The sequence below is a fragment of the Petromyzon marinus genome, chromosome 32 (assembly GCF_048934315.1).
Source record: "Petromyzon marinus isolate PM22_M1 ecotype Great Lakes invasive population chromosome 32, UKy_Petmar_22M1.pri1.0, whole genome shotgun sequence".
NCBI classification, from domain to species: domain Eukaryota; kingdom Metazoa; phylum Chordata; class Hyperoartia; order Petromyzontiformes; family Petromyzontidae; genus Petromyzon; species Petromyzon marinus.
In genome coordinates this window covers 9306787-9333866 of record NC_133698.1, presented here as the reverse complement: position 1 = coordinate 9333866, position 27080 = coordinate 9306787, and the positions used below count along the sequence as shown (strand labels likewise).

The 27080-nt window shown below is 43.1% G+C and overlaps 1 protein-coding gene across 4 annotated transcripts in view; it reads left to right on the top strand.

Annotated features, from left to right (window-relative positions):
- SORL1 (sortilin related receptor 1) overlaps nt 1-27080 on the top strand; it is an 83834-nt gene that overhangs the window by 34667 nt on the left and 22087 nt on the right. For 3 of the 4 annotated variants that reach the window (XM_032964550.2, XM_032964552.2, XM_076071266.1), the window contains 21 exons: nt 1231-1417; nt 2283-2405; nt 2683-2768; nt 3585-3757; nt 5138-5269; nt 6867-6958; nt 7300-7549; nt 8731-8869; nt 9273-9410; nt 10739-10852; nt 12282-12404; nt 13770-13898; nt 14980-15099; nt 15845-15973; nt 16321-16470; nt 18270-18407; nt 19359-19526; nt 20901-21035; nt 22630-22752; nt 25192-25309; nt 26679-26848. In XM_032964550.2, coding sequence (XP_032820441.1) covers nt 1231-1417; nt 2283-2405; nt 2683-2768; nt 3585-3757; nt 5138-5269; nt 6867-6958; nt 7300-7549; nt 8731-8869; nt 9273-9410; nt 10739-10852; nt 12282-12404; nt 13770-13898; nt 14980-15099; nt 15845-15973; nt 16321-16470; nt 18270-18407; nt 19359-19526; nt 20901-21035; nt 22630-22752; nt 25192-25309; nt 26679-26848 — 2937 coding nt within the window. The remainder of the gene's footprint in view (nt 1-1230; nt 1418-2282; nt 2406-2682; nt 2769-3584; nt 3758-5137; nt 5270-6866; nt 6959-7299; nt 7550-8730; nt 8870-9272; nt 9411-10738; nt 10853-12281; nt 12405-13769; nt 13899-14979; nt 15100-15844; nt 15974-16320; nt 16471-18269; nt 18408-19358; nt 19527-20900; nt 21036-22629; nt 22753-25191; nt 25310-26678; nt 26849-27080) is intronic. The other variant, XM_076071267.1, reaches the window with a different exon arrangement.

Below are 27080 nucleotides of genomic sequence, written 5' to 3'. Positions count from 1 at the left end.
TGGTGCATTCCTTGAAATTGTCTTTTAATTATTGCAAATGGTGTAACTCTAATTTCAGCCATTACAGTCCTATTTTAAGCACTATCCTGTACTATTCAGCACAGGCAATGCTATTGTTTACATTGCTATTTTTGTATCCTACAATTATCTCTGAAAAATTACTAGAATTTGGCTCAAGACATTCACCAGTAATCCATTTTAAAGTGGAAACATTGGTTATTTTCTTCAGCAAATTGTAAGTAGAGGTGCTTTAGGAGTCTGTTAATTTAGCAGTAGAACATTGGAATTCCTGTAGTTATTTAAGGATTAAAATAATAAATGAAAAATTGAGGTTTAAAATGTTGGCGTCTAAAAGGCATGGTACAACTTGTACTTTGACAAAGCACACCCATTTGAAAATGCTGGACGGTTCCCAGCAGTATTACCACTTGCAACACTCCTGAGCCTCGTGCATTGACAGTGAACCCGAAGAACACTAAAGATGCCTTAGTCTCATTCTGTGAGCCTCCTTCTTCGATGCGAAACCCTTACAATCGTAAAAGTACCTTGGTCTGGCTCTCGTGTGTTACAATGTCACCTGGTCCTATGCTAGTCAACTTATTATTTACATACATGTCTAGAATAGAGATTGGGAATTAAAATGTAGCCATGATATTATCGTCTGCTGTGTTTTGGTGTCTCACAATATCCCTTGCTGGTGATGACAAATGCAACATATCAGTACAAATTGACGTATTTGCGGTACACTGGTGCAGCATAACACACCGGTCCTCATAAAACAGTCTTGAAATCAACATTTTTTTTCCACATCTGTCTTTAATTAACCCTGTTGCACAAGAATTTTGTTGCGATTCAAAGGTTTATTCAGACAACTAAGACTTGCTAAAAAAAGGTCAATATTGACCGTCGATTTGGGTTCTGTTGAATTGAGGAACCGTGGAGTCAAATTTGCTTTTGGAACACAGAGCAGCCAATTGTGTCATCAGGCTGGGTGCTGCTATACGACAACAGACAGTGAAGCATGATGTTCAGCCGCCTCCTAACATTCGTCTTCCGACCGCTTCGACATCCCAAGAACTGATTTTGGCGCACTCCCCCGCAGGATTTTTTGGGCCGGGGGGGGGTTGCGAATCGGGGGAAAGTAAATAATTATTGCGTGAAATCGTGCTTTATTTTGATATCGCGCATCACCGGTGTAACCGCTAAATACATTCAAATGTGCATTGTTAGGTTCTGCCTGCTTGGACGAGGACTACAAGCTTTGGTCGCCGGCAGACGAGCTGGGAAATGAGTGTCTGCTGGGTCGTAAGACCGTGTACAAACGGCGTACCGCCCACGCGCTTTGCTTCAATGGGGAAGACTTTGATCGACCCATCATGTCCTCCAACTGCTCCTGCACACGTGAAGACTTTGAGTGGTACGTGAAGTGCGGTCGGCGCTTGTTAAAATAAAAACGTGCATTTTTTTTTATTTAACGCAGTTGTGTTGTATGCCTGGAATTCCGAACTTTGATGGACAGTGCAGATTTGTGAACGTCCAAAATCTATTAGGCTGCGAATTTGGCCAAGAGATGGCAGCACTGCAGCTGAATTCTTTAATATTGCGGTAGAGCTTTGAGTGTTTTCTTCTGTATATGTGATATTTCACAGCATACTCCAATTTCCTCCTACATACCAAATGCTCATGAATGGAATTGGCAAAATATCCGAGAACAGAACCTTTCTGATAAAGAGTGTTGAGACTCACTGAGGTGTTTGTGGATTAAGGGATTTATCATGAGTTATAATCTTAGAAATATTATAATGCATTACATCACAAAGAGGCAATGCATTGGTTACTTACCTTCCGTCTCAATTTACATGTTATAACAAATACCTGGCCCCAATAAAGCTATCATTACTAGTATTTATTATTCCCCTTGTTTACCCAGGAAAATCTCAGAGTATTTCGACTTTATCATAAAGGTCCTGCCATGTGTCCATCGTAGTGGGAAATTATTGCCGTGCATGTGATCGCAATTGAGTAATTGGTGCGTGACTTTTCAAGAATTGTAAATCCCTAGATAACAATATAGAATGTTAAATCATTGACTTAGAATGTCACTGTTACTGTCAACTATACAACTATTCATTGCTAAATAAAATAGTGCAAGTTATTGTATGTATTTATATTGAACTTATTTCATCACCGTATGAAGCCAACCGTTCTAATTGGAGGTGCGGGGGAAGGACAGCAAACTAAAACAACTCACCGAGGCATGGTGGCATGTGATTCGTTTGTAGTGACACGGGCTTCAAGCTGACGCTAGAAAATGAGCAGTGTGTTCAAGACACAGACTTTGATGGAGATCCGTATGCGCCACCTGTCAACTGCCCTGCGGGTACCATGTACAGGCAAACCAAGGGGTGAGAGTGTATTGACACACAACACACAATCTTCTCATTTCAAACTACAGTCAATACTATAATTTGTTTGTTAGCCAGCATAATGCCATACTTAAATGATGCCGACATATAAAATGTTCAACCTATTCATAATAAAACAAAGGACTTTATTATAATGCCGCCTCAATATGAAAATGTGTTTTTTCTCATCCTGTCGTATCCCTTGGCTCTTGAAAAACAAACAAAAATGCTTATAAAGAAATGTGTTTTTTCCCTGTGCGTGCGTTTGTTTGTTCAGATACCGTAAGGTGTCTGGAGACACGTGCAGCGGAGGAGACATGGAGGGAGTGCTTGATGGAAATATTGTTCCCTGCCCAGTCATGGGTGGGAAATTCTTCACATTTCGCCGTGTCGTATATTTCTGTAATAATAATAATAATTTACATTTGTAAGGCACATTTCACCCGTAGATCGCCAATGCGCCCATGTATGGAAAGCAGGAAATAAACAGAACCATGATAAATGGCCAGAACTGGGGGGTCAAAAGGCCAATTTAAAGAGGTGAGTTTTCAGGACAGACTGAAAATGCTCGAACAGCTCTTTATTGTCTTGTTGCCAAAGGCCAGGCTTTCTATAATCTGGGAGCTGCACAGTAGAAAAAGCCTGATCACCCCAGGAAATGAGCCTTGGCCTCGAAGTCCTTAGAAGAAGACGATCCGAAGATCTCGGGGACCTCATTGGAGTATAAAAATGGATCCGTTCCTGTAAATATTGTGAGGATAACCCATATTGAGAGCCTTGTAGCACAACACGTGTGCATTCAGTATTGTGAAAGTAAAACGTTAACGATCAAAAGCACTTTGCAAATGTGGGTATAACCTTATTTTTCTATTCCTGAGTAGTGGGACACATACAGCCTTGTCATCCACTGCTGGATGAGGAGACTATATGAGGAGTTAGGGCGGCCCTTTGCCTTGCAGGTCGAGGGGTTTTATTTTACCATACTTCAACAAGGCTAGTCAGTGAAGGTGGGGAGCATAGTACCTCTGATTAGCACACTTGGCAAACATACTGTGCGAATGAAGTTCAACATACATATTATAATGCACTAATACGTTTTTTTCACTGCCCTCTGCTGAGCCCACCTGTTGCTCCACGCAAGTGAAATAACGGTACCTTACCCTTGTTTTATTGCTCTAGAGGAGCGCGAGTTTGTCCTGTACGCTCGGCGCACGAGCATTCACCGGTACGACCTTGCGACTGGGCTGGACGAGACCTTGCCACTCACCGGGCTGCACAGTGCAGTGGCACTTGACTTTGATTACCTTCGCAACTGCCTCTACTGGGCTGACATTGCCTTCGACACCATACAGGTGATCTTGAGCAAATCTCACAAACTACATTTTTAAAGCTTTGTAACTAAAGTGGAGCACGTTTATTATGCATCAGCTCTGTCCATTTGTCCGAACAGATAAAGGGCGGCATAACTCTCTTGAAGATGATCCTCTATGAGCGAGACTCGTAGTGTAAAGTGGGTGTAATTAGGGGACTCTCCCTTTTGAATTCCGGCCTTGTGGGTCAAAGGGTTGGCGATCAGAGCCCCTTTGGCTCATTGCGGCCTACGCACGCACTGCTTCCTTGCGCTCCTGGCAGGAGCTACCGATATCTCTAATTAATCATTTGTGAGAGCAAACATGTTGGAAAGTATGATATAATACATGCTAATGAACGGGGTTTTTTTCAATTTGAAGTATCCTTTTGGACTGGTGTTGGCTTTTTTTTGTCTATCTGAAAGTTTATTTTTTTTGTTCAAGAAAACTGCATCATCTACAATGACTCTTGTAATGAGCATTTATGAGTGCATTCAGTTATTGAATCATGTGTGTGATATTCATTAATGTACAATTCACGTAATTGTTATGCTCGTGATATTGTGTGTTTACACACAAACACCGTACCAACCGTGTGTCTGTTTAATGTCTCTCATATAATCTGCCCAAGCAATTTATTGTTTCACGTTGATTTAAGTTTGCGCAACATTTTCAACTTATTGATAGTTATTATTGTTCTGTATTATTTTTGCTTAACTTCTGTACTATATTTGTTTTGCTTTAAGTCACTCGTAAATGAGGCTATTGTGGTCTCTTTGAGTTCTCACCTGGTTAAAGAAAATCATCTTAAACATTTAATTCTAATCCTGTAAACAAACGTGTTCAATTGAGAAAATGTGTACTCTCTGGTTCTTTAGGTAAAGTCACGTAGGTATAAAATAAATCACGACGTTTCGATTGCAACACAAGCAATCATCATCATGCTTGCGATGTCGTCACTTGTGAGCAATCATCATCATGCTTGTGTTGCAATCGAAACGTCGTGATTTATTTTAATTTTATTTTATACCTACGTGACTTTACCGAAAGAACCAGAGTACACATTTTCTCAATAGTTAAACCTGCCACCACCCAACAGCAATCATCATCATGCTTGTGTTGCAATCGAAACGTCGTGATTTATTTTAATTTTATTTTATACCTACGTGACTTTACCAAAAGAACCAGGGAGTATGGATTCCTGCAGTCAAGAAAGCTTCAAATCAAGATTGAGAAAATGTGTTTTCTTTTTTCTAATTTGGCAATTCTTTTTTCAAAAAGCACAAGCACTTGCACAACGCTTAGACAAGGTGGATATCGTGTGGTGAATCGTGGACAGAGTGAAACGTAACGTTGAGTTTCCTACTCTCTTTTCTCCAACAGCGCCTCTGCCTCAATGGTACTCTGGGACAGCAGCAACTGTTGAAGGAGGGCCTCAAGAATGTGGAGGGGGTTGTGGTTGACCCCAACAGCAATCTCCTCTACTGGGTGGATGCGGAAGCCAGGCATATTGAGGTGCATAATCGAGGTTTTTTTGGGTTAGATTGCGTAGATATAGATGTAGTTAAACCCGCCACCACCCAACAGCCATTTAGTAAGGTTTGTCACGTGAACAAACACATGTCAATTAGTTCCAAGTTGAGCCCACCGGTGGGTTGGAGAGTAAACCCACAACATTTACAATTCAAGTAGGACGTTTCGCCGGTAATTATAGCAAGCCTCATCAGGCGACAGCCAGAATTGTGGAAAAATCATGTTTCGGTCTTAAATAGAGGGATAAATGCGATGTCGTCACTTGTGAGCCAATCAGGTGCTAAGGCCAGACAGAGTTGGTGGGGTGGGGGTTCATGTGTTCATATAAATTACAAGGAATATCTATGATTGGTTGGGTTATTCATTGAGGTGCTTTTCGGGCTTTACTTTTGAACCGGTCATTTGCGATAATGGAGCTAATGATGGTCGTTAATGGTGGCATAGATAGATCTGTATATTTTCTCGATTGAAGCAGTCAAATTGTTGAATCTCACCAATGCAAGGGTTTTCCATCAACGTTCATGTTAATAATTTAAAGTGAAAAGCACAGATAGGTGAAGTGTAGGAAGTACATTGCAAGTGAGAAATCAAGAGTGATTTCGACTGAACCACCAACGCTTTGACTGTCAGAAGTAACATTACGTGCCACTGATGTATAATTTTTTTCCTGAGTGACCGTATTCGTGTATCGGCAACATATACACATCTTTTGCTAATGAATTATAGAGAATAGCATCACTATTGGGTGGCGAAGTGTCACTTAAACTCACTTGATGGAATATGTTGTTAATGAATTTAATGAAAGTTCTATGGTTGAGCGGACATCCCTTCATCAATCCGCATCCACTGCTGGATAAAGGGCCTCCCCATCACAGTGTGGGTTATGGGCATTATTTGATATACTTTATTATTCTGGTCAGTGTGGATTCTGGTATGGAGCATAGATTTGGGAGCATAGCAGTCCAGTACATATATTTTGCTGCGCTGTCCTCCACTGTCCGCCATGCGGCCCCGCAGTCTACACTGTATCCTATAACACCTGTAATGCATGGTGGTCACCCATGCAGGTACAATTGGAGGTTATCAACGCTGCGTGGCTTGCGAAATCTGACAAGGGCTCATTGCGTTTGATTGATCTTGGGGACTTATCATACGCGAACGTTTCATGTGAAATTGGTGTTGGGTAATTCTTCACGGCTTGCATGGAATGAGTGATTGCTTAACCTTTGTAGCTGAATGTTATGTACCAGAGTGTGTGTGGCATACATTTTGTATGATCACAAGGGGTCTCTGTAACCAATAAAATGCTTTCCGCATTGTAACCCACGTTAGACATTAAAGCAGAGGAATGTATCTTTCTGCTTTCACCTTCAAGTTTTTTCACACCCAAGGCGAGCCCTTGGTGTTGCTGAAGGCACCACAACTCTAACTCCCGTTACTTCCTAAAGTGTCATATTTTTAAGCATCAGACTGATAAGTGAAATAGCATCGTTTATATGATATGCAATTTAATATTTTTACGTTCGAGGTCGCTGTATGTGTCGTCTTTTGAGGATTGAGCAATAGTTTGTGTTTGCAGGTCAGCAGGCTGGATGGGACCTACAGGAAGGTGATCCTCAACTCCACTGTGCTGGAAAAACCCCGTGGCCTCGTTCTGGTGCCCAACAAAGGGTCAGCAACTTCATTGTAGTTTTTGTCATGTGAATTATATTTAAATTAGTGTCACTAATAATAGTATTACCTTATTATGATTAACACATTACCCTGTTTGAGCCAAACTAATTTTTTGTACCTTAATTTTTTTAACAGTCAGCGTGAACTTACAAAACAGAAGTAGCCCTAGTGGGATGAGGAGGAGACTGCATTAATACCCGGTTCTTTTGGTAGTCCTGTTGAATCGGGTTATTGTTTTAATATCCATAAAAATATATATAATGACCCCCAGTTTTCAGGATCGAGAAATATTTCGGCCGTTTCTCTTACTTGCATTGTTGGGTTGCTTTTATTCCCAGGATCATGTTCTGGACAGACTGGGGGGAGGTGAACGCAGGCATTGGCTCCAGTGACATGGACGGCCAGCACAGCAACAAGATCGTAAATAGCAATGTGCGCTGGCCCAATGGAATAGCCATCGACGGAGAGACCATCTACTGGACAGATGCTTTCTACGACCGCATCGAGCGTGCCTCCCTCGACGGGTCCAATCGCGTCGTTCTGATCAACAGCAACCTGCCGCACCCCTACGCCATCGCTGTATACAAGGTACGGAGGGGCCTGTGTCCTGTAGCCGACCAGGTGGCTCTGCTGTCGAGCAAGACATGCTTGTTGTCTAACTGGGAGTTTGTTAAGTTTGTTGGAGGGGCGGATGCGCCGAATCAATTTATAAGAAGTAAAATATTTTTTTACGAGTTAAATTTCCAAAACAGTAGTGCGAGCTTTTGATGTATGCATAATATACATGCAATCATAATGTAATGCATTCGTGATAATATGGTCTTATTGATCAGAAAGGCTTAATTTATGTCGAAACTAGGCCCAAACTATAAACACACGTCACGTCACAGACCCCGGAACCCTAAGAAGCTCCAGTGTTGTGGTGTGAAGTTGTTTTGCTTAACCAAAGGCATGTGGTGTTTGCTAAATACAATTATAAAGTACTGCGTTAACTCAGCCTTCTTAACAAGGCTTGTTTAAAGGTAGCAAAGTTAGGCAAATTATTAAACTAGTTGCTTCTTGTTAGTTTTCTCACATTTCACGAAATAAAAATTCCCGTAATCCCTGACAAAACAAACGTAAGTTGCAAAGTTGTTGGCAGTGAGGTATATTAGAAAGTGAGATGTTTAACTGCATTCAAATACCACGCAACATTGAGCCTTGTCTCTTTTATGAGTGGGCATTGGACAATATGTTTTCGGTATAACGAAAATAATGGTGTTCACCGTCATGCACTCTTCACAATCAGATGTTTGTCCGTTGGATGTAATGCATTGTCAGCCACATATATCACCGCTTCATGCTTTGCTTGGGATGCACCGTGTTCTAATATATTGGTGTCTGGCTTGCTCTTATTCATTCATTCATCACACATAGTCAGCGAAGAACCGTTGCGCCAAACGTGTGATCTCTTGCGACAGCATTCGTATAAACTGGCCGTGGCTGCCATACACCGGTGTCTCGTGATTTGTTTGATCCACGGATCACGGGAGGGGGCGGGCACCACGGGGGGTGGCGCCATTCCTTTTGAGGGTCGCAGTCGTAGGTAATTTGTCTTGTGTTGGTGGTAGCTCCATGCATTCTATAACTTCTTAAACAATCATGCACGTTCAGAAATTAAAAGCGCACTTCGGTGCTTGTTTTATAATCACGGAGTAAATGGCAACGAGGAACGGCCTTGCTTGTTCATCGCGAGTAATGTGACCCGTTGGTGGGTGGTGTTTTAACAGAGCGACGTGTACTGGGACGATTGGTCTCGCATGGGAATCATGCGAGCTAACAAGTACGATGGGTCGGGTGTACAGACCCTTGTCAACCGTGCCCCCGGAATAATGGACATGAAGATTTTCTACAGTGGCAAACAGAACAGTGCGTACCGAACGGCACATAACATTTCATGCAAAAGTAGCAGCAAGGTTTTTTTTTTAACGTGAAATTAATTGTTAATGGCACCAAATTTCTTGTGATAGAGAGAGGGTCTTTGGCTATCATATAGTATTAGTTCAACCAAGCCTGCTGACTCTACTGATGAGACACTTTGTGAAAACCATTTCAGAGGTTCCCTTGTTATTTAAATCGATCCTAGTAAAATTATGCACTCCGAATAAGCCATGTGGCTGATGGGATGTGTAACAAATACGTTTATATATTTTTTAAGTGTGGGAACAGGTAAATGAAAAGAGACTTTATCATTTGCTTATGTAATTAGAATTAAACAGTGGTGTGAATGTTTTATTTATGTATGTGTGTGTTTGCGGTTGTATTCATGCAGTGACGACTTCTTGTTCGGACAAGAATGGTGGCTGCAGTCACCTCTGCCTGCCCAAACCAAATGGCCGGACCTGCCAATGTCCCGACGGAATGTCCTCCGTTCAGCAGTCTTCTGGAGATTTTATTTGTAACTCCAGGGGTAATCTTGCCACAGCATAATATATCATGCAACTCTGTCATACCCGGTCAAAGTAAAAAAAATCAGTTGAAGAAATGTACGATATATTACGTAAAAATTTTGTAATAGGTGATTAGGTTGTTACAGTATTGAGTATTTTTTAAACAACTTTGCAGGCATAAAATGCTCATTTGTGGCATTCACTCAACATAGTAAGGGAACCTTAACTGGTAATGTGGTGGGCACGATAGAGTGGAACCTCTTGACTTAAAGCTTTCGTGACTGTAGGAATTCATACTCTTTGGGTCTTTTGGTAAAGTCACGTAGATATAAAATAATAATACATCACGACGTTTCGATCGCAACACAAGCAAGCCTCTTCAGGTGAAAAAATACAGCTGTGTTTAGATTTTTATTATTTTTCTATCTACGTGACTTTACCGAAAGACCCAAAAAGTATAGAGTGGATCCTATTGTTTGTATTATCCGCTGAATTTGTGTTTTTCATAAGTTATACATGGATAAACGCAGATAACTCAATACATTTGTGACTACTTGCATGCGAATCCTATTGATTAAATTTAATGATATACAGTAATTTGTCAATCCATTGCTGGATAAAGACCTTCCCATGTAATGTTGGTCATCTGTATTGTGTGACCATACTTCACTATGCCAGCCAGTCCAGCTTGGTAAAGGGAAAGACCCACCCGTCAGTGACGTTCGCTGTGGCTGGGACTATAAAAACTATTAATTACGTATATTTTACCAGGTAAGGCCCACTGAGCTGTATGGCTCTTTCAGACGAGACCTGGCCACAAATGAAAGCTTAACAAAGTGGCTCATCATGTGGAAATGTACAGCAGCCAAATACGCTAAGCGCATGTTTCTAAATGTGGAGGGAAAAACCGGACGACTTGGAAAATCAAATTCAGGTCACCGTGCTTCAGAGCACAGTATGATCAGCACAGCTCTGCTATTCCTCTCCTAACTCCCTATTCTTTGTATAAAAATGTTGAGAATTGATAGTAGAGTCCATCCCTGAAGGATAGGATTTTCTGTGGTTTGATTTTGGCTGCATGTTACTGGAATATCAGAAAGTAATTCACTTGACGTGAGGCTCTTCACAACGCCGCGATTCACATTTCAATCATGAGAGAGTGTTGTATAATACTTAAAAGGCATGACCATTTGGTCTATATATATTTTTTACACAATACCTGGCGGTTATATACCGAAGAGCTGCGTTTGCGTTTTAACTGCTGATAGACAAAAACAATAGAAATGTTGGAACAGTGTTACAGTATTTTTGAGCCGCATGAAAACATGTTTGTTTTTTCACCCCCCAGAGCTGGTTTGTGCCGAAAGCCAGTTTAAATGTGCCAACGGCCGCTGCATAAACATCCTGTGGAAATGTGATCACGACAATGACTGTGGAGACTTCAGCGACGAAGCAGACTGCCGTAAGTACTTTTTTTCAAGCGAATGTTGTGAAAGCTGCTGTGCTTCTGTAAAAAAAAAAACTAGCTCCAAGCGGGTGATCCTTTTAAGTCAAATTACATTCTTAGTTTTTTCTCAATATGTGCCCTTTTTTCTTATTCTTTGAAAGAGGATTGTGTGGGGTCTTTTTTTAAAAGAAAAATGGCTTTTCTGCAGAGCACATTTGGTGTTCAGAATTAACTTTCCAATCACATTTGTAAAAAATCTGTAACCGCCATTTTTTCAAAAGTTAAGATAATGCAACCTTTCCTGTGGGCTGTTGAAAATACCACTTCATAAAGATAGTCGTAAGCACAATTAAAGTTTCACATCTATTATAAGTTGCCTCGTGTTTTTCAAGAGTTGCTTGGTGTTACTATGCTATGGTGCAATGTCACCGATTAGCACGGTTGGCTACATACGGCGCCAAACAAGTTCAACATACATGCTTTCATTTGCACATAACACATACCTTACAGTGATTTCTTGTTTAACGCAGTAGATGCGTTGCTGAAAAGTGCCGAAAAACGCGTTCAGTGAAAACGATTCCCCATAAGAAATAATGTAAAAGATGGGGATTGCAAGATACGATGTACGTACACACTGAGATGGTGGGACGAAGAACTGAGATGAGGGAAAACGCCGTCTTCTATCGGATCATTCCGTGCGTGTGCCCAGAATTCCGATCACCGCTCAGCCACGCAGCTCAAGAAAGTAGTTTGTCGTCGATTGCTCAGAAATCGCGTTATAACGGGACACTGTTTCACGTTATAACGGGACACGTTTAACGTTATAACGGGGCACATTCTGCGATGTGCGGAAAGTGTTCCCTCATGGAAAAAACACATTATCGCGAAAACATGTTGTGTGAATACACGTTAAGTGGGGACTTAACATATTCAGAAACTCTGCCAGTCATCATTTCCATAATATTGAATTAGTTAAATGATGTTGAACATTGTGATTTTGTGCAATTAACTTTCTTGATATGCCAAATACTTACTTTGAAGACTTGCGGTTGATTTGTAATCGCTGTGAGCAAACAGCCCAGGGACTTGTGGCACTGTAGGTGAACTTATGAGCTTTCGGCAAAGCGCACTTTATTGGCTTACGCTTGGACTGCCACTCTTCGAAGACTGTCCCAGCAGGAGCGTCGTCGGGCGATGAAATTAAACCGTGTGGGAAAGCATGTGTGGAAAATATTTTGCCTTCCCACTGAATGTTTAAAATGGCTCCTGCAGAGCACTGAGCATAGTGAAGTTGCTCGTGTTGTGAAAAGGTTTCCCTCTCGGCGCTCTGCCTGCAGCTAAATGCTGCTGGCGTGTGTAAAGGTAGCGTCTGTAACCTAAATGCACAATGGTCGTGTTCACCGAAGCCTCTCGTGGGGGCGCCCAATTGTTGTGTTTTTTCCAGCACTCGGAACGTGCGGCACAAATCAATTTCGCTGTCAAAACTCGGGCCGTTGCATCCCAATGTCCTACAAGTGCGATCAGGAGGACGACTGTGGGGATAACAGCGACGAGCCAGCTGACTGCCGTAAGTGACGTGCCCACACGCTCGCGCCTCGACGGAGGTTTCTGTGGCGGCTTCCGCGGTTGCGTTTCGCACCGGCAGATGTTCTTGTGTCCGTCCACAGCAACTGCCTCTGCCTACCAATGGCTTCCTGCTCTTTCAATAACTCAAGCCCTTCTGATATTAAAAAAGAACACTGTACTTCGCTTGCACTTAATTAAACTGTACTCGGTGTATCTTTTCCAGAGTTTATTTACAGTGTGGAATTTTGAGTAAAATTTCATTACTCGTTCATATATTTTGTTGTGTTGAGTAGTCGCTGTCAGTGGTTTTAAATTAAAGTTCAGTATCTGTCCATATTTTTTATATTTATTACAGATTGCAGTCATCAACACCTATCATTTTCACAAACAACAAACATAGAATGAGCAATTAGAAGAAAGAGGTGGGGGGGAATGTGTCACATCTGCCTTTACCAACTAATTTCAAGTAATGACAATAGCTCATCCTTTCTGTTTTTTCACATGTTATTGGGAGATGGAAGGTGTTCTGTATCCAAACCATAGTGATGAATGCGTCTTGTATACAGATAAATTATTATTTATGTACTTAACAAAAGTGGGGTTTTTTTTTCCCATTGCTTGGAGTACTTAAGAGGTCACCACATCTGCTACCCTGAGCTCGTGTCATGTAATTTATGCAGGGAATTGTCAACATATTGTCTGCTTTAATTAAGAAAGTAAATATATTTTAAGGTCATTCATTAGATTTGGGCATTGTGTGCCGGTGCCCATTGCCTTCAATTGAAATAAGAAAAACACCGACCGTACATTGAGTATGAGCTATAGACAGAATTGGCTACAGCATGGATATCAAGAGAGGTAAAATGAGCAGCGGAAGATTGCGAAAGGGATGACGATCAGAGCGATGGTCACAGACCATCATAGTCCGTAGGCCACTACTGGAAACGAGCAACAATTTTATTTCGAAGCCACTGGAGCTATGCACTTTTAAATCTAGATGCAAATCTAATTCCTTTAAAACTGCTTTTTATTTTGAGTTTATTGACCCTCCCCCACACCTCCGATTAGCATGTTTGGCTGTGTACAGTGCGAAAGAAGTTCAACATGCATACTACTGGGGAAAGAAGGAAATGTAATACAATTACAATGGTGGGGGAAGGGGTGGAAGGGGGGTCACCTTTGCTCAGCAATGTGAAGTTTCAAGCTGACAGCAACAGCAACGTCAAGCTTTAAAATGAACTAATCCCTTACCTAGATCTTCCTCGTAAAAGAGAAGAACGGTCTTGTCTGGGCTTTCACTTGATTTAAGTCACGGACATGGTGGGATTGTAGCATTCTTCAGTGTCGTTTCATCGTTTCCACACAGCTCACCAGAAGTGCCAGGCCACAGAGTTCTCCTGCAGCAACGGGCGCTGCGTCCGAAGTGCTTGGCGATGTGACGGAGACAACGACTGTCACGACTGGTCGGACGAAGTCAACTGTAGCAGCAGCCAGGGTATGGAGTGCGGCCGCGGTGGCTAAGAGATGTTAACTGCCTCGCCCGGTATACAGGAGGTCGTGATTTCTATCAAAATCCAGACACCTGTATATTTGGAGTTTGCATGTTCTCCCTGTGGTCGTGTAGATTTTTCTCCAGGTCCTCTGGTTTTTCCCTCCACATTTAGAATCAACATTAATTAGTTTTAGAGTATTTGGCTGCAATTAATTTACACATTAGTGATCATTTGTGGCCAGATGGCTTCTGAAAAAGAGCTATATAGCTTAGTGGACCTGAGTTGGTAAGTAAAAAAAAATAGGATGTGGACGATGCAATACAATTTGCACGTATTTGGACTTGTTCAGCCCTTTTGTCAACTCAGGGTCTCGCCTACATTCAGTGGGGTCGTGTGGCTTTATTTGACCTTTGTTCATATCAGATCTGGGAAGCATATTGGGTTTTAGCCTGGATTGTGTTTACATGTGGGACCACCATGCATGGCAAGTTACTCTAATTATGCCAAATTGCCTGATGAAGCTGGTTGTAATCACCAGCGAAACATTCCATTCGGATCGTAAATGTTATGGGTTTACTCTCCAATACACTGGTGTGCTGAACTAGTAACTATTTGGCATGTATTTTTTTACATGACGAATCTTACTAGTTGGCTGTGTCGGGTGGCGGCGGGTAACGGCACATTTATATTTGCGTGATCGAACCCAAAAAACCTTTATCATGGATGCTATAGGCTGTGTTGTATGGTCAAAATCACCTTCATGGCGCCAGGGAGGCCCTCCTCCATCAATGGATTGACAAAGGGCTGTAAACGTACATTTAAAAAAAGTCGTGAATAAGAAGCCGTGCATACGGGCTTTCACTTGATGGAGTTACAGGACGATGTTTTTATCACGTTATCGTGACTCAATCTTTTCATGGACGAAGGTGTTTTCTGTGCTCGTGTGGCATCGCGCTCTTCTCCACCTAGTCCGCTTGCGTAAGTGACCGATTAGAGAAGCGCGCACACGCTTCGTCCGAGCTTTGTTTTTCCACCTGAAATTTGCGTCGAAATTTGTGTCGAAAACGTGTCCCCGTGCTCAAGGCAACATCTCGTGCTCTGCGGACGGATTCCAGTGTCCAAGCGGTCCGTGCATCCCCCGCCGTTGGCTGTGCGACGGAGACAAGGATTGTCTCGACGGAGCCGATGAACAGCAGCAATGCGGTACCAGACCTCCCGCCATGTGGTGCTCTATGCTGCACCAACCAAGTGTGAATGTGTCCTCTCGGCTCTAACCATATATTGGCAAGCTGAGACAATGTTCTTTTTGGAAATTTCCCCACTTTTGTGGAGGTCTGCCTTCCTAGTCCTTTTTCTCCAATTAATCCTATCCGGGGCGATCTCCACGTCCACTCCACAAGTCCTCGTATCCTAATTAATCACTTTAGACCACCTCTTTTAATTAGGCCTGTCTCTGTCTGCGCCCTGATATTTGCACGTCCATCACAGATCTTTCCCCGTGCCTCCTGTTTGCACAGTTGACTACGTACAGTGCAAAATAAGTTTAACATCCATCAGAATCTTAATCTTTATTTAGACTGCAGGAGGAATCCGATGCGCGATAAAGCACTTTTTCACAGATGTCCAGTATGGGTGGGGTCGGCAAGTTACAACAGCATGCATACATCTTCAATGTGGTTTTTCTCTATTCTTAGGACATGTCCTAGCCGTCTGAGTCGACTTTATGCCAGACTATAATTAATAGTACTCTGGGGAATTGGTTGCTCTAATTGCATGGGCTGAAAAGTCACTTTCACTAGAATCCATTAATACATCTGCTCTGAGTTTACAAAATGGTGGGCCAGACTTTACTTTCAATGAAATTGCTCTGACCACAAAGTGCCTGAGGTTAAGTAGTGTTGGTTGTGAATGTGGTTTTGTGTTTTTTTACGTGGCATCCTGGGCACAGGGGATAGACAGTGCCCGCCTTACGATTTCAAGTGCGTTGCATCTGGCCGCTGCATCTTGGGGTCGTGGCAGTGCGATGGCGAGAGGGACTGCAGCGACGGGTCGGATGAAGTCAACTGCACCGATTCAGGTTGGTCGGTCCCGTGTTGCAGAGTAAATGCAGTGATTGAAGCAATAATACACTAAACTCGATTCTGTTGCATGAAACCCGATTGAAGTAAAACAAAAATGTACAGTCCCACATCAGGTAGTTAATGACTTAAAAACCAATGCTTGCATTTTTTTAAATTGGCAACTGTTGATAGAACTTGAGTGATGCTCCCTCTGCTAATAGTTTTATTTTAGCTGATTATACCGTTTTTACGTACGTCTAATTAGTCATTTTTCCTGCTGGTGACGTGCGCGTTGACTTTTAAGCTGGCTCAAAAGGTTCTCAAATGTGGGTGGAGGGTGACGTCTTTTCATTTTTCTGTTCAGGCGGCTTGGTACCCCCGCAGCCAACGCCGGGCCACCTCAACTGCACCTCCTCAGAGTTCCAGTGCCGCAGCGGGGTGTGTATCAGCCTGCATTGGAAGTGCGACGGTGTGGACGACTGCGGAGACTACTCCGATGAGGCCAACTGCAGAGGTGAGAACGATATGCGATGGCCAAATGTCGTACCGCTGAATCTCGGAACACGCGCAAGCGGTTCAGCGTTTATTTTATTTAGGGAGGCATAGCGCCGTTGTTATGAACAGGGGCGCGGAGCCAGGGAGGGTGACAGGGGTGACATTCTGCGTATAAGTGTACGACACTCGGTCTGGCGGTCTCCGTGCAACTGCATTGTCAGAGTGTGTCGCCAACCGATGGCGTCTAGTTCAACAGCCTGACTCTCTAATCATTCTTGAAATTTAAATTTGTTGAATGTCACCCCGGCCTGAAATCCTGGCTCCGCCCCTGGTTATGAAAGACATTGTACTCACTGCAGAGAACTGTAGCGACAACGATTGCACTCTAGGTGGCGCCAAACCATTCCACACGTCCTCCCGCATGGCCTTTTGGGAGCATCTGTTCCGTAAAAAAGTGATTTAATTTTAGTTCCGATGACATGCACATACATCATCGTAACAAAATCGGAAGAAAAATGTACGACTTACACTTACGTCATTTGATTGGGAAAGGGTTAGTACTCTTACGAAAGCAAGTGCATGGCTTAAACTACCTTTCACCTATACCATCCCTCTCCCCGCCCCTCCTACCCCCACCGCCTTGTAGCGCGACACTCCATCTTGCGGTTGCAAACTTTAACTAGAGAAGGCGAGTTGAAGTGTTTTCAGCCTTGCCTTCGCCAACAGTGTGTGTTGCACGACACGCTTCTCCGGATGTAGCCTCACGTCACAGCCAGTGCACAATGTAAATCATTTTACATATAACAACCTTTATAAGTCCATAAATGAATTCTAAAATTAAGTTTATTTCCAATATACTGTGAACTGAAGGCCTTCCTTCACTCAATGATGAGGGTTGATTGACCAAACTTCACCAGGTTGGTTGGTGCTAATTGGAGAAGGGAAGGGCTCAGGACTAGTTCAGATGTTGACCGCCACTAATGTTGGCTGTAGCTGCTTTATCGCTCACCTCCATTTCCTCACGTAAACCACGTTATTGCAAAACGATTCTCGAAGAAAGTTCAGCCGTTAATTAAAACATTAATTTGACAACAAAAATGTTGCAGCTTTGCATTAAAAAATGGTCAACTCTCAATCTTTCGCACCTCTGATTCGCACGGCTGGTTACGTGCGGTCCGAAAGAAGTTCAACATGCATACAAACATCCTGTATAATTTGTTGGAGAGTTCATATATTTGAATCGATTTGTGGTAGCCCGGGTCACCGCAAAATATTGGTGGGCCGGGCATAGTTTAAGGTTTTTTTCTGGGAGCATCGCTGGTACTACCCTGTCCTGCCGGAGGGAGACGCTGGGAGCGATGATGACGATGTCGATCCCGCCAGCACGACCATGACCGCCGGCCGTACCAAGAGAGCGCCTGATGCGCCATTCCCTCCAAGTGGTCTCGCTCCCAAAGACAAGGGGGTGGCCGCCCCCGTAAGAAGCAGAACGTGCTGGGGAATGACCAGACCAGCATCTCGATGTACTTTCAAAACAAGCAAAAAACAGCCGTTGCCACGCACAAATCCCCAGCAGCCCCCATTTTTTATGGGTGTTTTGCGTGTGTTTTTTATTTCCATATTTGGCGTGCGTATCGGGCTCAGTGACATCTCCCGTCTTCATAGACCTTCTGGTTTCGGAGTTATGGAGGTTTTGGCACCCCCGGGTCACAGTGGTGACCCGGGTCACGGCCAATCGATTCACTTGTTGCTGCGACTGTTGCCATTGCAAGCTTTTGAGTGAGTGAGTGTGTTGTTTCGTTTGTGACGACACACTAGGTTCCGGACCGACGGTGGCGCCGCGGTGTCTCCCGCTCTTCCAGTTCCAGTGCAGGAACCACCGCTGCGTCCCCGTCTGGTGGAAGTGCGACAATGACAACGACTGCGGGGACTGGTCGGATGAGGACACCTGCCCCAGTAAATTGTTATTTTGAGCTTGCATCGCACCAACATGTCCCAAGAATAGGTGGTACAAAATATGAAAATTATAATAAAAACAATGATCCTGATTTATTTTTGATATACGTGTCCCTGGTACGCTGGGGCTTCTTGGAGCGCTTTGCATTGCATCTCCTCTCACTCAAATATTGGAAATGGCACCTCGAGTCGCAGCTGTCCATGTGGGCACAAGGTCGCGCAGGCATTGGCCTGTCAGTCGGGGGCAATGATTGCAATGTGTAATTAAAACGGAGTAATTTACGAAGTAGAGATGCCCAGCCCTGAAGTGGTTTGCTGCACTGTCATGATAGGTGAAGCAAGCAGCACATTTGCTGCCATTGTGCTTAATCTAGGCACACCTTTGCATTCTCTTAAGCTATACCCGTGTACCCCTTTCTAACTTGAATTACTTCATGCCATTTGTATCCTTGGGCTTGTTTTGTGCAACTTTACCGATTTTTTTGCGTGTGTCGATTTTTTTGCTGGAGTGTCTAACCTTTACGTTTCGTTTCTTGTCCTTCCCCCGCACCTCCGATTCGCATGTCCAGTGCGAAATAAATTCTAAATACCTAACCAGGGTGTGGCAGAAATTTGGCATTGACAATGAGAATAAATGCCAGTACCTACAATATTAGTTGTCTGAATAGATTGTAACAGTTATCAGAGGTCATATTAGAAATTACATTTCAGACCTTTGTAGAGCATTCATATTTACCCAACACCGACATATTTCCCCCTCCATTCCCATCATGCCTGGTGACATATGTAGTAATTGGCACAGTTTTTCTCACGAACCCACGCAGGCATGAGCTTAGAGCACCACTGTCTAAGTCTGGCTCAAGAGGAGCAGGCCTGAAATGCCTCGGTCGTTATGCCCGGCCTAAATCCGACACCGTGTTCATGCCGTTCCGTTCTCTTTACCTCGGCCAGATTGGCAGGCAAGTAGGGGGAATGCGACGACCTCCTCACAGCCGTCCGGCTGCCCAGCCCATCAGTTCCGGTGTGGCGATGGAACGTGCATCTTTGACCACTTTGTGTGCGACGGCTCGCCCGATTGTGCGGACGGCTCCGACGAGTACGGCTGTCCCACCCAGCATGGTAACGTGTAACGCTCGCCGGACAACCTTCCATTTGGCGTTCTTTGTTTTATTTATTTATTATTGCCTGCAATTGTGAACAACAGCCATATCAGACATTAGTACATCTAATTGGCATACACATTGGTTCACTGCAGCTCAAAGACTTAGTCCTACAAGGTGTGTGGTGAAGTTAGGAGATATCCATGTGCTCTCGGCATTTGAAAGCCTGAAGACCAGAAACAGTGATCTCGCTGACAGTGTGTTCAGGGAGGCAGTTCCATATCCGGACAGCAGAATGAAGAAGTGAGCTTCTGTCCAGGGAACATGTTCTGGCAACTGGGTGGGGGTGGGGGGGTCAAGGGCCGTGGCTTGGCGTGTGCCAATATGCTCAGAAGCTTAAATGGCAATTTAATATATTCGTGTTTTTCATGGTAACGTTTTAATTGTCCACTGGCCATGGATTCCCAGACGCCTGCCACTCTTGCCCTGCCATGGGCCCCGCGTTTTCATATTTTGTCAGTGTTCTCTATGAAAGATGAACAAGGTGTTTGTGTTTAGTTTGTTGTCCTTCCCCCCACGCTTTCAGTTATCATTGTTGGTTAGGTACAGTGCGGAAGAAATGCAACATACATGCATATATAAAGTTTAACGTTCCACTCACCACCCAGAGATGGCAAAAGAAAACAGATTTTTTTGCAATTTGTGCAGCCTCATCTTAAGACTTAAAGAGCCCTCTTTAATTTTAAATCATACATAATATTCGTAATAATGTACGACCCTTTGTGTAAATCTACTGCTGGTTGAAAGCACCTCGACACCCAGTCAATCATTAGGGTTGTTTGGCCATACCTCGTGATGCTTAGCCAGTTCGGGTTGGTGAAGTAGGTGGCGCACAGGACCGCTTTCAGATACCACTCACCACAGATATTAGCTGTGGCTGGGATTCACATTCGGGTCACTGGGTTCATTGCGCAATGCACAAACCACTATACCACCGCTCCCCACAATGTCACAGTAATATACATATATTGTTCGGACAACTTTATTGCACTGAAGTGTTCAAGCAACCTGGTTTGTAGAATACTGTACACATATATATAAAAAAACCTGCTTCAGGTTTGCTGCAAAGCATCTCCCATCGAAGCATGTTTGAATCTCTATGAATAGTCAGTTGTTATCCTTTATTTACTTTTCGGATTGAATAAATCCATGAGAGACACATGATTCATTGCCTCTTTAGGAAAGGCGGCTTGGTTTATAACAATACTTATTAGGTGCACAACATTTAACGAACATTTGATAATTGACAATTCTAGACCAAATGTAGGAATAATTTCTATAGCATGGCATTGTGCTTCCATGCAACCTTAAACATTGCTTTTTTTTGTGCCAGCAGTTATCACTGGACGACCATCTCCATGTAGCTTCACCCAGTTCCAGTGCCTGAAGGACAAGACGTGTGTTCCAGCAAGCGCACGCTGTGACGGCCGTAAGGACTGCGTGGATGGCTCCGATGAACTTGGCTGCTGTAAGTTTCTATGTTCATGGAGTTATACGTGGGTGGGAACTGCCCAGTATTGAGTGCAGGGGGGCCTTGCTTGAAATTAAGGTGGGGCAGAATTTCCGCATGATTTTCCACCGCTCGCTAATGTTTTAGCCAGAACCAGAACACTCCGCTCATCTCGTAGCTATTTGAAAATTGAAAATGGATTGCTCAGCTGATCTATTCAGAGAGTCACATGGAGAGAAGCGTGTTCTTTTGCAGTGTTAATATTAGGCATGCAGTGATTATCCCCACCCACCCCCGTGATTCAATGAATTGTCACGATTCATGATTCAGGCTCGCAACTGTGTTATTCAAGAAAATTATTTTTTTAATATATACACAATTTTTCAGGTTTTGTTTGTTTTCCCTCGTTTTTTGTATGGTTGGCACAGTTGTCACTTTTAGACTAATTGTAGCAGCATATGATTTGTTTATAATTCGCAGAATACTAACTTTTATATGCATGGTTTGTAAGATATGTATAATAATCACACGTTGATTTTCCTCTCAATGCATCATTACTTGCCTATTTAATCTCCACAAAGTTTAACCTGACAATAGTTGTACATGTTCTGTTATTTTACAGTGCATGGCATTGCACTTTACCATATTTATGAAGCTAAAGCAGTTGAGGCCTATAAACCATAAATCCAATCACAACGTACGGCAGTGTATTTTTAGGCGAACGGGCATGCTGCTGGTCACCCACCCCCTTCATGTGCCGTGTCGGCCTTCATAGGTGCTCACTAACAGCACTTGCCTCAACAGTTTGTTAAGGCTATACGGGGGATCTTTGTCTTGACTATTCTTAATGGAATCGCACTGAGTCATGCACTGCAATGAGACTTGCAACTGTTTCCATGTGAGTGCTTCTGTTAAATGGGGGAGGCAGGCACAAAGAGGGCAATTCTATGACCAGCCTTTTGCCCGTCCAAGGACGGGTGTATTGCAGTAAATCTGAAACTTGCAAGTGAAAAGCAGACCGCGACGTGATATCCATTGCATTATTGCGTGTGCATTTTGTAAGGTTATAATCCCTTGTTCATCATGACGTCCTTTTTACTTTGATGTCTCAGCAGCGTTATGGAGATCGCGTCACGTCAGGGTTCTGCCTTTGTAGTGAGGGTTGTAAGTTGATGCCAAGGAGGCGGGGGGGGGGAAGGCGCCTCGGCCCCCATGTGGAGTGACGTCAGCCGCTAATTATTATGAATGGGGGGGGGTGTCCATTTGGAGGACGTCACCTGCTCATAAATATTAATGAGGGGGGCTGGTCGATGTCGAGTGACGTCACGAGCATTAAGGTCAGACATTTCTGGGTGATTATAGTAGGTAATGAACACACATTTCATGTAAGCAAGCATCGTTATCTCCAAATGGCCTTATATTTGGACATAGTATCCTAACCAGTCGGGACTGATTTGGATCGAATTGATTTTGTCCACCTTTCTTGATGGGTGACAAATGCTCCTAAAAGACCGCGGTATTGGACATTAATTGTAATTTTTGTTCCACTAGCTAGCGGGAGCACGTGTGTTGGCGTGCGTTCACGCTTGGTGCCGGGCTTTATATCCCACAGTGCCGGGCGTGTGCGGGGAGAACCAGTTTGCATGCGTGGATGGCAGTGGGTGCCTCGAGCATTTCATGCTCTGTGACGGCTACCACGACTGCCAGGACCGAAGTGATGAGACGAACTGCCCGCGTGAGTGAATCCTCGTGCGCACTGCATGCTTACGCACGCCTCTCGTCTGGGCAAAGGCGAGAGCCGGTTACAGAAGGGTGTTTGTGACACGTCACTGGTTAACGCTATTGGAATTAAATCGTGTTTGTGTGTGCGTACTGTAAAGGCCGTGGGGAGCATCATGTCGTTGAGTTTACCTTGATGGCTCTTGTCAATTCATCGCCTTTCCTGGAAAGCATTTTCCTTCAAGGACAACAAAGAGGTTTTGATCAGTGGCCAATGTCGTGCCCTCATGTCTCAAATAAAAGTTTGATATATTAAAAGTCTCGACGCAGGGTAATTTGCTAAAGTGTTCAGTCGAGGGTGGCCACTGTCTGGTGCTTGAGAATAATTTATATTAAACTGAACGAGGACGTGATTAAGTTGTGCATTTTCTGGTCCGGTTTAAATAAGCCATTGTGTACTTAATATAAAACCTGCTCTGTTGATGGAATTAAATATCCATCCTGAAATTGTTTTTGTGAAATTAAAGCGAACCCTGCCTTTTTCATTTTGAGCAATATTATAACTCATTTTACCCCATCAGTTAATGCTCTTCTATCTCCATGATCATCGTCGTCAACAGCCATGATCAGTCGACTGCTGGATGATATCCTCTCTCAAGATGTTGTCATCTCTCGTGGTCCTACGATGCAACAGTCCATCTAATACCTGCACATGAGTTGCTTTTCTTTACATCCACAGTGGATGTACCTGCAGGCAAATTCCTTTCTTTTCGACTGCCACTTCATCATTAGTTTCGACCACGAGCTGCAATCCCTTCGAGAAAAAATGATCTCATCTAGATTTGAAGTTTTCGTGACTGCAGGGATCCATACTCTTTGGTTCTTTGTTTTTCTACCTTCGTGACTTTATTTTCTACCCACGCGACTTTATTTTCTACCCACGTGACTTTATTTTCTACCCACGTGACTTTATTTTCCAGCTATGTGACTTTATTTTCTACCCATGTGACTTTATTTTCTACCCACGTGACTTTATTTTCTACCCACGTGACTTTATTTTCTACCCACGTGACTTTATTTTCTACCCACGTGACTTTATTTTCTACCCACGTGACTTTATTTTCTACCTACGTGACTTTATTTTCTACCCACGTGACTTTATTTTCTACCCACGTGACTTTATTTTCTACCCACGTGACTTTATTTTCTACCCACGTGACTTTATTTTCTACCCATGTGACTTTATTTTCTACCCACGTGACTTTATTTTCTACCCACGTGACTTTATTTTCTACCCACGTGACTTTATTTTCTACCCATGTGACTTTATTTTCTACCCACGCGACTTTATTTTCTACCTACGTGACTTTATTTTCTACCCACGTGACTTTATTTTCTACCCACGTGACTTTATTTTCTACCCACGTGACTTTATTTTCTACCCACGTGACTTTATTTTCTACCCACGCGACTTTATTTTCTACCTACGCGACTTTATTTTCTACCCACGTGACTTTATTTTCTACCCACGTGACTTTATTTTCTACCTACGTGACTTTATTTTCTACCCACGTGACTTTATTTTCTACCCACGTGACTTTATTTTCTACCCACGTGACTTTATTTTCTACCCACGTGACTTTATTTTCTACCCACGTGACTTTATTTTCTACCCACGTGACTTTATTTTCTACCCACGTGACTTTATTTTCTACCTACGTGACTTTATTTTCTACCCACGTGACTTTATTTTCTACCCACGTGACTTTATTTTCTACCCACGTGACTTTATTTTCTACCCACGTGACTTTATTTTCTACCCACGTGACTTTATTTTCTACCTATTGCGTAGGTAGAAAATAAAGTCGCGTAGGTAGAAAAAAAAGAACCAAAGAGTATGGATCCCTGCAGTCACGAAAACTTCAAATCCAGATTGAACCGCATCTACGGGGAGGGTTTCCACACATCTGTTCCACTTGATGACGGGCACTTGTGTTGCGCCCGAAACGTCCTGATTTAATTTATTTTATTTTATACCTACGTGTCTTTACCGAAAAAACCAAAGAATATAAAAATGACCTGCTTGGCAAAGCACAATTTATTTAAGCTATTTCTGTAGCCAGGTTGCATAACATGCTCTTTCCCGCTCGTCATATGAAGCAGTACAAGTCAGCGGGCAAAAAAAAATCCCGTGGAATAGGTCAGAATCCGAATCGGAATATTTATTTATACTGGAGGAATCTGATGAGCTTTGAAGCTCTTTTTCACAGATGTCCAGTAGGTATTATGCGTAGCCAGCCACTGGACTCCAGCAATGTATATACGTATAATCATCACCTACCTGCATTTCTGATTTGTTAATCATGTTGTGTTAAGCCCAACACAGCTGGGCGACTAGTTTGCACTTTATGCGAGGGTGATTTTACTCTGCGTTTCGTTACTCTCCAATGCACAGAGGACACCTATCATGTGCAGAATCTGCGGCAGTTTATGGCCCACGGTGACACGACCGTGCAGTGGGATGAACCCAATCCCAAACCACTGAGGGAGTTTTCCTACATGCTTCACTTCAGGTTAGTGAAACACTTTGCCCTCCCCCCACCCCTCCCACCCTGCACATTACTATTCATGTCCATGGCATTGCTAATTCATGAACCAAGTGAGACCTCAAAAGTAAATGCTTTGTCCTCTCACACCGTTGGCAAAGGTTGGCATCGGTTACACTAATTCTAAGGAGGTGGCACGCTGTCTGAAAAGGCCAAATTGCTGAGCTGGCACCGTTAAAATCTTGGGTTCGAATCCAGGCAAGCCACCTGTGATTATATTGGGTTCTCAAGAGTCGCAAAGCGATGGTCTCAACCCGGTCACCAATGACTCCCAAAAAAAAAACCCATAATATTATAGCGCTGAGAAGTAAAAGTGTCGATTTGACTATCATGTGATGAACTATGCTCTTGGTGGCAGAGGAGCAAGCAAGTGGGAAAAGTGCTGGAATAGGGGTTACTTGAAATTATCTCAGAGGTATGTCTGCTGTTTTCTAATGTGAAGTTTGTACTGTGCTGTGAGAAATCTGAGAGGACATTTCATTTTTTGACATGACGCCGATAGTATAATCAGGATTGAATTGAGGGAAAAAATTGCACAAAAGATATAATTGTTATAAAGACTATTCATGTAAAGGTTTTTTTTTTTTAACCCAGTGTCATCCTTTCATCAGGCAAACTGATGCATTATATTAACTGGCAGTTTAACATTGTGATACGATGCATGTCACTATGCATTAGTTGATTCAAACATTCTTGCACCCATGATACACAATGAATTGTGCACAAAATAAGTGACTACTTATTATTTATATCCATTATATACAAATAAAATTCTAATATCATAGTTAAAGTATTAGAGGAAACAATACCAATCCGCAAAAACGATACAAAATGAACAGATTCTTGAATTGAATTGTGAACTAAAATCGTGAAAAATCATTACAATTACTAATTGTAAAGCCTTACATTCCCAGTTAATGCTTTTGCTCATGGATGTATTCAGAAATGTGCACCCCAGACATGCTGTTATATTAAAAAATTCGCTAGTGATGTAACTATTAACAGTGCTTCGTACCATAGTGTTGTCAACCGTTTCTCAGAAATAGTGATGCATGGTATTTGAACCCCAGAAAATTACAGGTCATTTTATTTTCTCGTAAATTGAAATGACAGTGTGTCGTCCAGTAATTTAGATTTTTTTTTTTACTCTGCTGTATGGCAGCTGTAGATTTCTTGCAGAGAGTAATGTTTGTTAAACCATAAAAACAGTTCTAAAGCAATGAGTTTTCAACCTAAGAGACGTTGTTGAGGCTTGGTGATATCAACGCCTTGAGCTGTGGTGTGTCACTCACATCTTTCTTCCAAATGTCTTGTTTTGCATGCGTATTTCTTCCAGTGACGTGGCCAAACTCAAAATGGACAATATCAGCCTGAGCAGCCATTTCACCAACTGGACCTCGCGGACGCTCCAGCCCGACACGGAATACCGGCTGACCGTCAACGTGGTTTTGGCATCGCGTGAGATCAGGAGCAACCACTCCTTGACTTTCCGCACCCCGGAAGGACGTGAGTCTGCGCCCCCCTACCTGGCTACGTGTTTACCATTGGGATTGCCTTTAATGTGTGGTTTGTCACTGTAGTTTGTTTGGGTGCCTCGGTGGCAAGATGTTAACTTCCTCGCCTGGTATAGAGGAGATCGCGGGTTCGATCCCGACCCTGACACCTGTATATTTGGAGTTTGCATGTTCCCCCCGTAGTTGCTTGGATTTTTTCTTCATGTCCTCCGGTTTTTCCCTCC